This window comes from Prinia subflava, chromosome 23, assembly GCF_021018805.1.
Source record: "Prinia subflava isolate CZ2003 ecotype Zambia chromosome 23, Cam_Psub_1.2, whole genome shotgun sequence".
Lineage (NCBI taxonomy): Eukaryota > Metazoa > Chordata > Aves > Passeriformes > Cisticolidae > Prinia > Prinia subflava.
Window position 1 is genome coordinate 4017066 of NC_086269.1, and position 10915 is coordinate 4027980.

General features: G+C 45.6%; 1 protein-coding gene across 2 annotated transcripts in view; it reads right to left on the reverse strand.

Annotated features, from left to right (window-relative positions):
• The window catches only part of SRPK1 (SRSF protein kinase 1), a 27630-nt gene extending 17551 nt beyond the window's left edge, over positions 1-10079 (reverse strand). Inside the window, exons 1-2 of one of the 2 annotated variants that reach the window (XM_063418655.1) lie at positions 9956-10079; positions 9810-9870 (exon numbers count right to left, since the gene is read on the reverse strand). In XM_063418655.1, the coding sequence (XP_063274725.1) occupies positions 9810-9870; positions 9956-9968 (74 nt within the window). In that variant the 5' untranslated portion in view covers positions 9969-10079. Of the gene's footprint in view, positions 1-1478; positions 2037-9809; positions 9871-9955 lie in introns of those variants that run through there. The other variant, XM_063418656.1, reaches the window with a different exon arrangement.
• Between the last annotated feature and the right edge of the window lie 836 nt (positions 10080-10915).

Below are 10915 nucleotides of genomic sequence, written 5' to 3' on the forward strand. Positions count from 1 at the left end.
AACATAAACCAAAGACTGCCAAGCTAATGAGACTTTTATTAACAACTCTGAAGCTTGATCCAGCCCTGAGTTATTTAATATTTAGACTTTTTAGTCACTGAATTATAATTCAAGGGTAGGAAGAAGGAAACCTGCAATAGGGGGTGCAGAAAGTCTTAGAGGTCAAAAATCTGCTTTAAAATTGCTGCATTCCTTTGGGGACAATTGAGATACAAATAAAGTCATAAATTATCCCCAAATTAAGAGCAGGCAGCAAAGGCAAGAAATGGCCATAGATAGAATGGTTAAAAGAGAGATTAGATGCTCAGATAACAAATCCTATAGACAGGGTAAAGAGAACAGGAACTGCACAGGAAGATTTTAGGTCAGGAACCTCACACATAGCGTGAGTACTAAAGAAGAATTCTCCCCAGTGCTGTTTCAGGATTTTCACTTTTTTAGCTGCACAGGATGTAAGGGATTAAAAAGGACTCAGAAGAAAATTCCCCTGAAGTGGCAGTGATGCAGACAGACACATCACGCCATCCTGCAGTCCCAGTGCTTCTCAATAATAGCAATTCCACGCATCAAGGAAGAAGTTGCTGGAAGCACTAAAGCCCATTCTGCTGGAAGCTTTCTGTGCCCCTCCTAAGGGGCTGACGAATCCTGCTGCTGGCAGCCTCACACACGACACACCCTGGAGTCTGCAGCTGAGCCTTTCATGGGGATCCAAAAGCGTTTCACTTCTCCATTAGAGTCTATGATACCAACTAATGTAAGAAAGCCAAATTCAGGTCACACACGTCTCTACAGTGATATTTCCTTTATGAAATCACTTCCAAAATACACCTCATTCCTTTGCCTTCCTGTGAAAATTTGTTTGATGTTATTACACATCATCACCCTGTTCTTCCCCTTAAATGACCATGTCAGCCGAAGATAGAGATTGAGAGTTAATCAGTGCAGAATATGCATTAATCCTAAGAAAAAAATATATACAAAAGCATAAGCCTTATCTGTCTGCTTTGCTCACAAAGACAGTACTCTAAAAGGCACAAAAAGCTGAAAAGACAGCAGAAAAATCCATACCCAGTATTCAGGGATGACAGCTGAAACAGCTGTTGTCAAGATTGCAAAATGCAGATAAAATATATCAAAATCCTATACTAAATGATTGTTTACACATTAAAAACCAAGTGTTCCAGAGTACTTTTTTTCATCGCTACCTCTGATCTACAGAAGAACACCGTGATCACCTTTTCCTTTTGCTCTCTCATTGTGCTAATTAATCATCAGAATGAACTGGATCTGCAGGGTCTCTCTACAACTACACAGCAATATTTTACTTAAGAAAAACAATGTGGAACAGCAAAGATAAGGCAAAATACTAAGTCTTCTATGAAATTCGTGTGAATTCACATCTAGAGAGACCCTCCCAAAAGTCCTTATTCTCTGAAGAACTGCAAATTCACGAGACAAAATTAGAGAGGGGAACCTACCTGCAAGAAGCACGGCCTCCCATGGATAAAGATATTCCCAAAGACAGCCCAACAGTTTTCGAAAAAGCCATCAAAAATCCGACACCAGGGTGCTGGGGAAGGAGGGGGACATCAGCAGCAGGCAGAGGGGCTGGCTCTCCTCAAATGCAGGAGAAGAGGGATTTGCCTCCAGCACCCAGCTGCAGCTGCCCAGCACTGCATTGCAGGTGAAGGGCCGTGCAGCAAGGCTGGGGCTTGCTCTCAGCTGATCCTCCTGCAAATTCAGTCATGTCAGGGGGGTGAGCATCAAGATTCATCCCCTCCTCTTGATGTCTGCATGTCTCTTCTTCCCTCTAATGAAATTAGAAATTCAGGCAGATACTTTGTTTCATCTTCCTGAACCAGCCGGTTTTATTTGCCTATTCAATAACCCGGTGGATTCGGAGCTGAAGGATCATGGTAATTGTCGACAGAGCAACCCTTTTGATAGAGGAGTTCCAGCACAATCACACAGCAGGGAAAGGGCGTTCAAAGGAAAAATGAATTTTCTCAAGTAAATCCACACCTCCCCTTCCAGCGTTACAAGAAAAACTTATCCTTTATGCTTAAAATGACAAAACAAGCAGGAGGAGTCAAACGTCCTTTAAAAAGTTGAACTGAGTTTTTTTCACAGCAGCGGGTACTTAACATCATCTTCCAACAATGCACAATTCCCAGTCATTTCCTGTGCCTGTTTATCCTGCTGGTTTATTTAAGTGATAGGGGAAACAAGTCAGCAACAATGTGACATAGAAAGTAACAATTTAGAGATTTCTCTCCTAGGAAACAAACTTTTATTAGTGAAAGACACTCAAGCTGCCCCTGCACTTTTAAAGCAAGAGGTTTAAAGAATTGTCTTCATCCAGTTGTACGTCTAAAATGTTTTCACCTTAAAAGCTCACAGACCTCTGAAAATGCTTTTAATAATTTAGCATTGTCAAACGTCTTCATATAAGAAAAGGAGCTAAAAACATTCAAAATTTTCCACTGTAGACAAGATTTTGCTCCATGCTCACTGAAGATATCACCCAACCCCTGCAATGCACAGCAAGGATGTTATTTACAGGAGCTAAGATTTGGGTCGTTCCTTACAGAGGGTGTTAAAGCAATTTGGAAAAACACTGTGGAATTCTCTTGCCAGCTTTCAGTGGAATCACTTATCTGGTCCACCCACTAAAAGGAAGGTAAAAATGATTAAGAAATCTCAGCCACACAATGTGGGTTCTTACAGAGCTGCAGAGAAGGAAGGGTGCCCTCTATAAATTACACACAGCCAAATCTCCACACTCAACTTCACCATCAAACTCTGGATGTGTTCTCTCTGCTCCAACAACTTACATTAAAAAAAAAAACCCAAAATAAACCACTTGAAAGAACGTGTTTGGTTCTCCCATTCAGGAGCATTAAGACTGACTTCAAAACTCTGTTTTGGAGAGAAAAGATTCTCCCTTGTCCCTAAAATAGCAGAAATACTCTCCATGCTACCTAACTACTTGCCTTGAATAGATACAAAAGCAGACTCCTTCCACCCTCAAGCAAGGAAGGCAAAGTACATTTAGGCCAAATCACTTTTGTCACACCCACCATCCTTAAATATATACTAACTAAAAAAGATACCCTCTGTGTCTGCCTCTCCCTTGATATTTGCAAAGATGACGCCCATCAGCAGGAAACGGAAGGGAAATGCTTTCCTAATTTGAAGTCGCCTACAACACAGTCTGTATGAGCAGTGTCACCCCTCATTGGGGAGCTCAAATTACACACATGAAACGCCCCCAAGCAGAAAATTCAGTGAGTGCAAGAGGAATGACGAACACAGCTCCCACTGCAGGCACCAGATAAAGGCACTGCCAACACACCCCACAGCTCTTCTTCCCACCTTCACCACCCAGCCAATGATTTACTGGGCTCTACACCCAATCTACACTCAAAGATTCCGTGTTTTCCTTAGAGAAACAGCTCCATATGGCACGGTGAAAAGCCAGGATTTCAAATCCCTCTCCCATTTCCACATCTGTGCATGAAGACAATGTCTCTTTAAGGAAGAATGCTTGCAGGCTGCATCTCATTACTATTTCTTAGTGTGCCTGTGATTTCCAGATCGTGTTAAGGCACATCCAGTGAGAATGAGAGCTCACACGCAGTTCTGCTGGCAAACCTCCTGCTCAATGAATGTGCTAACTGACTGCACACAGCTTTCAGGATAAATTCAGGTCTGAAATGATCAAAGTGTTTTCCTGCTTGTATGCAGCTGACCTTTCAAGAAATTCTCACTATTTCAGGGGGAATTATAAATCATTGATGGTGGGGGACTTATGACTGTACAATCCATGTTATTTTGTGATTATTGCAACTCATCCACTGTTGAATCCCTATTTTTCTGAATAAATAATTGGTGTTTTCCACCAATAGGGCAGATCCACAATACCTGCTGCTGTAGAGCATTCATCCCAGAGCTACAGGAATACCACTGTCAAGAACTTAAAAGAAGACTGCAGATGGCCAAACATTTAGTTTTTAAATAACAGCATTCAGAGGCACCAAGACCCACTTTTGCTGAGGGGATCTGTGGGAGCTCAGTTTGAAGATAAGTACTGGCTTTCACATGAGAAAGGTATTAAAACACAAATAACAGGCAATCGAGTTTCTTGCTTCCCATCCCCACTCCCCCACACAAGTACTTGACAAGCTATTTGTGGAACTGTCTGCTATTCCAGCTATCACAAACCAAGGGACTTCCATGGAAACCAGCAGGTTTCAGTTGTGTCCTGTCATGGTCTGATAATCACTTCTGTATTTGAATGAAAAAATTACGAAGGCAATACATTCTGACTCTACCTTAAACTTATGTTCAAAATACTTACAGAAGACAAGTGAGGAAAACATAATCCAGGATCCTGATCCCAGGCAAAGCTTTGAATAAATTGAGGAAGCACCTGAGAGAGCTGTCAGAATTCCAGGGCTCCTCAAAGACAAAAGTGATACAAGAACAAACTGGAAACTATCAGATCCTACTAAGAATTTTCTGCTCCCCAGACTGCATAGATGGAAAAACTACTGACAATGTCTCACTTCATAGCAATTTCAGAGAGGAGGAAGAAGTGAGGCTTCACTGCTCGTCAAGGGTCTTGCCAGAAATTTTCAGGTAATGATAAAACAGCTTCTTGAAAATAATGAATATTACAGGCATTTGGGAAGAAATAGAGAGAAACCAAGGCTACTAACTCAGCTCTGCCACTGCTTCCCTGCAGGAGTAGAGGGAGACAGAGGAGCTATTGAAAGTCCTGTGAAAAAACATCTCCCACTCAGTAAAGCCTGTAAGAAACAATTAAAGTCAGCAGGGCAGGCAGAATTAGCAGAGAGAAATTCAGATCATGCACATTTTCCAGAACAAGCCACATACCTTATGGCTGCCACTGCTTTTGTAGATATTCATGCTTACAGTAATAAAATGTTCTGCTTTGAAGCACAATTGGTTCAACACCCCTTACACAGAACTAGTGGTTTTATACATGGTCATGCCAACTGTTCCTGAAACATAAAAGATGCTGAATTTGATGAAACACTATTATCATTTGGGCCTGCCACTGAAATATCCACCACCTACATATTATACAGACCTGTAGCCTACTCTATGCAGTAAATCATTTTCCTCATTTCAGAGAAATGAGCTGTAATATAAAAATCTTTCTTCAGCCTCTTGACTGTTTCTGCTTTGAATCTGGCATGGGTGTTTCTGACTAATTATTAAATTCTGGCCCTTAATCTCAGTAGTAACTAAAGGAGTAATTTTCTCCTAAGACAAAGAAAAGAGTTTGCACTTCTGAGGCCTTGCAACATAAAACACAGACAGAAAAACCCTCAGTATTTTACTAGCACTTATGATCTAACAGTCACAAGTGCCCAATTCCACTACAAATTGCCTGAGACATCAGTAAAATACAACTATATTTGTAATTCAGTTCAAACTGAACAATTTTGAACAAAACAATTTTGTTTTCAAACAAAAGCACACTTCTGAAGTAAATACCAGCTTTTCCCTGTGTATTAGGGTTTTGCTCACACTGTGCAATCTTACAGAGTATGAAACAAAGGAGGAATTCTCAGGAGGAATTTCTCCACGGAAAGGGTTGTTAAAGATTGGAATGGGCTGCCCAGGAAGGTGGTGGTGTCACCATCCCAGGAGATGTTCCAGAAACACCTGGATGTGGCACTCAGAGCCCTGCTCTGGCTGACAAGGTGGGGAGTGCTCACAGGTTGGGTGTGATGACCTTGGAGGGCTTTTCCAACCTTCACAATTCCATGAATCTCTTCCAAATGCAAGCAGAGAAAAGCTGTGCTTCAGCATGACTTCTGAACAAGAGCTAATAAAGCAATATTCCCATCCAAACAGCACCTGGGGTCTTTAGGAAAAAATGCAGCTGATGATCTCCTGTTAGGCTGCTCTGCTTCCTGAACAGAGCCCACCCTGCTGCACCAGGGCATTAAAACCTTCCCAGCACAGAGCAGGGGTGAAAGGCTGAATGTTGGCACACCCATCACACCCTCCTGGCACATCCCCATCCAGGACAGCTCATGAAACACCACAACACAGAGAATTATGTTTGCAATTCCACAGAATACAAGGAAAACTGGTAAAAAGTGGTCCCAGGAAAGCACTGTGCATTTCCCTCACCCTCCAAAGGAGGAGGAGTATTACATCCAGCACATCTGTCCAGCTATGATGAACTCCAAAGACACAGTAACTGATTCAAAGAACTGTAAAAGTCCTGTCAAAAATGCAGAATTGGGCATAACCAACTACCTGAATGCACATCACCAGCTACTGCAGAGTTTACAGTTGAAGTTACTAAAGTTCTGGTAGGAAAAAAAGCTTGCAAGCCCACAGGCTTATTTTTAAAGACAGGGTTTTTGGAGTGCCTTTGGGATTTAACTGTTAGCAAGATGTTCACACCTCAAGAAATAATGAAATTAATACACCACATTCTTCCCCAGAGAGCTTTTGGGAAAGTTACCTTTAGGCAACAACACAAACTGCAGGAACCTACCTACCAAATTTTGTTAGCAACTGCTTCTGATGTGTGGATCTCCTGACATTCTTACAGTAAGAAAAAGGCCTCTCATTTTCTAAAAATAGATTAAAGCAATCTTAATTCTAATTTCTTGCATTTTCGATGGAAAATAAGTGAAATTAAGAAACTGGAATCAGTGCTTCACTCCAGGCCACAAAGCAACCCAGTAAGAGTCAATATTAGCACTCAGGATCTCCCTGTATCTGAGCAGTCTGTGTTATTGCAACCTGTTTCTCTTCAGAATAAAAACAAGATGAAGGTTTTCCTGCCCCAATGTTAGCTGAAAAACTCATCCTAATGTAAGCTTGACCATCTATCCACAAAGAAAGAATGGGAGAATGATGGAAAGGTTCTCTAGCCCACATCTTGTTCTTTTTCCCCATAGCAAGCATGAGATTTGTTTCCTAACACACACTGGTTTTCCCTAGATCTGGTAAATACCACAGCTTACCATAAGTTACCTTAACAACAACTTTGAAAGAACTGACAATGCTGTAAAAAGTTATATAATTTAGTTATGCTACTCCTTAGCTTGTCTACTTTTTGCAATAAGAAAAAGAATACCCACATGAACAGAAGAGCTCTTCATAGCTCAATGAAAGTGACTTTATCTAAAATTTTGTCCCTCCAGGGCATTCAGCTGTCACTGTCCCTGCCCTGCTCCTCAGTTCTCACAGAAATGGGACCTGAACAAAGGTTCACAGCCAGGACATTCTCCCAAGAGGCAGAAATGGAACCAACAAGGAGGTGAGGCAAGCAGAAGCTTCCTGAGCAAACACTTGAGACAGCTGGTTTAATGAATCTTCCAAATTACCAAAAGATTTGAGGTAGTGTTATTGGATTGGGAAATTAGAGGTATCTCACCTTCAGAATGTCAACAAACTCTGCCTGCTCTCTTTCTACAGAAGAGTGTTAGGATAAATGCATTCTCCACTTCACTGATAGAAAATGAAACTTTTAAAGACAGGAAGGAGTGAAAGAAATAGGATCATCCTGAATTTGCAGAAAATAAAGAACACGGTTGACATTCCTATAAAAATATATATTAAATTCAAAAATATATATTCATTTCCTATAAAAAAAGCTTATACACAGAACCATAATTAGTATTTACAAGGTATTTTTGTAAATCATCAGTTTAGACTGGTCTCATCTGAAGCAAACACACAGTAATATTAACTACTGGATGATGAAAAAAGTAAGTAACTTTCAAGTTTCTTTTAACCTTTCCAAGTGGCTTTTTTTTTTGTTGTTTTTAGCTATATCGAGTCTATAGCTTAACTTAAAGCAGTAGTAACGTAGCTCATTTTGAAATAGAAAGATATTTTGAATTGTTTTAAACTCCTTCAGAACATTCTCTGTGTTTTTATATAATAATTCAAAATACTCAACTCAACCTTTTAAAATCATTGTTTCATGCTTTTTACTGAAAATGCAAAGAAAAAATGTATTACAGAAAAAAATTGCATGTGTGATCTAAACTATCATGGAACATTAGATATTAAAAGCACATTGCATGTGGTTTCAAGTATAGATTTTATGGAAATTCATGAAACAACCCAGTTAAGCCTATTTTAGAAGATTTAACTAGAGCAGCTTTGTATTTAAATAGAATAAATGTTGTGGCATTGTACTTAGAGGCTGACACTGAGTTAATTTAGTTGCACAGCATAAAGCACATGCAAGCTTCTTTAATTTCTGAGACACAATCCAATAAACTTATGGTACCAGAGGAAAGAGTTGAAGCATGAAATGTAAGAATATAAACACAGCATTTGACAAATACCATGGCTCTGCACTCAAATCAAGGTTAGTGGCAAAATCAAGAGCTAACCAGAAGTGCATTTAACCTGTCCTGAATATGTGGTTAAAAAAAGATTTATAAAAAACCCCTAACATGCCAGCACTGAAAGTTATCATTCAGCAACGTCAAAATCTATACAGAAATTAGCTTTCCCAGCTGCACTGTGGACTCTGCTGGCAGAGTCAGTATTGCTGGTCTGCAGCTAGAGAAAGACAAAAAAACCCCTAACATGTATAGAATTAGACAATGGATTATTCATACAGAAATTAGAGAAGGAGAAGAACATTTCAAAAATTGCCCTGATGCTACCTTCAAGAAATACCAGGAACACGTGTGGAATAGCACAGAACCATAATGCACGTCTCCCCAACACTTTGGTTAAGGCTCCTGACTCTTCAAAAGCCCCATCTCAAAACCACTGACTCCTGGCTGGAGGCAACAAGAAAAATATTTTGAATCCCTCTGATGTGTCAGAGGAAGTGACTGAGAAAGCATTACCCTAGGCCTAAAGAAAAACCCCTCCAACTCCCACCCCCGAAGCATTAGCCTGACTTACTATCTTTGGTTCTTGGGCATCTTCAAGTAAAAAACATCCTGAGTCACCAGATATTTTACAGAAATAAGCAGCATTTTGTGGAGTATACAGAACCAGCTCTAGGATTTACATCACCTTTCTGTAGAAAGGAATCCATGAGCAGCACTGAACACAGCCCTTAGTGCAGCCTGCTGAAAGCCATTGTTTAGTATTTACTCGAGTTCTTCTAATTTTTACATCTGCCTCCAAAAGTTCCCCACACATAAAGACTCGTGACATTCCTGCGGTGGGAGAGAAGCCACAAGAGCATCAAAGTTAGAGAACCAAGTAAACAACGCACCACGGCATTCTTTCGGCAAGATTTAAAGAAAAAAACCCCAAAAAAATCTCAGGGGGAAAGAGAGTCAAGAGGGGGAAGAGAGTGGAGAAGAAGCCGGTTCCTAAAGCCGGGCTCTGCTGAAGTGCCCCGGGGACTGTAGAGAGGGGACGCTGACAACTCCCTCAGGTACAGCCCGCGGCCAAGGGGAGCCGGCAAGGGCACAGCACCACCCGCAGCTCCATCCCCAAGCACCGCCGCAGCTCCACGGCCGGGTTTCGGGGAGAAGCAGGCAAGGCAGAGCCTCCCGCTCCTCGCTCAGCCCAAGGAGCCGCGACCGGAGCCGGCGAGGGGAGCCGGGTGCCAGAACGGCCGCCCCGGGCCACGCGCTGCGCCCGGAACGTGCGCTCGGTTAACCCCGGTTACAAACCCGCCCAGCCCCGGGGGCTCGCACGTTCCCCTGCCCCGAGCGCCCCCCGGGCCGCCGGGCCCGGCAGCCCCTTGCCCGCGGGGAGGGCCGGGGGGAACAAAGAGACGGCGGTGCCGGCGGGAGATGCCGCCTGAAGGGAGCCGCGGCCGCACTTACTTCCTCTGGGCCTTGTCCTTCTTGGCTTTGGTCCGCTTCTTCCGGGCCTGCAGCGCCAGCACTGAGGGAGAGAAGGAGAGAGAGGCGTGAAGGGCGGCGGGCCCTGCGGGGGCCCCTCGGGGCGATGGAGGCCGCGCCGCGCTCACCTTTCCGCTCCATGGCCGCCACCGCCGGCGGCCCCGGGCGCCTGCGCTGCGCCCGCCGGGCTGGGCACGCGCGGCTCGGCCGCCTCGGCCGCGCGGAGCCGCCGCCTCCCGGCCCGGGCCCGCCCCTGCCCCGCCCGCCCTGCGCGGCTCCGGCTGCGGCTCCGGCTGCGGCTCCGGCGGCGGCGCGGGCGGGGCGCAGGCGCGGGGCCGTGCGGGAGCCGCCCCGAGCCGAACGGCGGCGGGTGGCGGTGCCGGTAGTGCCGCGGGGCACGGGGCGGGCTCCGTTTGGCGCCCGCCGCCGGGGGTCTCTCGGGGCGTGCACCGGCCTCCCGCACCCGCTGACCTCCCGCGCCCGCTCACTGCCCGCACCCGCGGTCCTCCCGCACCCGCTGACCTCCCGCACCCGTTTCCGCGGGCCTCCCGCACCCGCGGACCTCCCGCACCCGCTCACCTCCAGCGCCCGCTCACCGCCCGCACCCGCTCACCGCCCGCACCCGCGGTCCTCCCGCACCCGCGGTCCTCCCGCACCCGCTGACCTCCCGCACCCGCTCACCGCCCGCGCCCGCGGTCCTCCCGCACCCGCTGACCTCCCGCACCCGCGGTCCTCCCGCACCCGCGGACCCCTCGCACCCGCTCACCGCCCGCGCCCGCGGACCTCCCGCACCCGCTGACCTCCCGCACCCGCGGTCCTCCCGCACCTGCTGATCTCCCGCACCCGCGGTCCTCCCGCACCCGCTCACTGCCCGTACCCGCTCACCGCCCGCGCCCGCGGACCTCCCGCGCCCGCGGACCCCTCGCACCCCTACCCGCCCCACCGGCCTCCCGCAGCCGCCTCTCAGCCCGCAGAGCCTTTCACTGAATCCCTGTGTAAAATCGTGTGTCCCGAGCAGAGTGCGTGGCCCATCAGACTCAGAGATTCTTATATTAAATCGTTTATTTAATAATGACCACGAAAAAAGC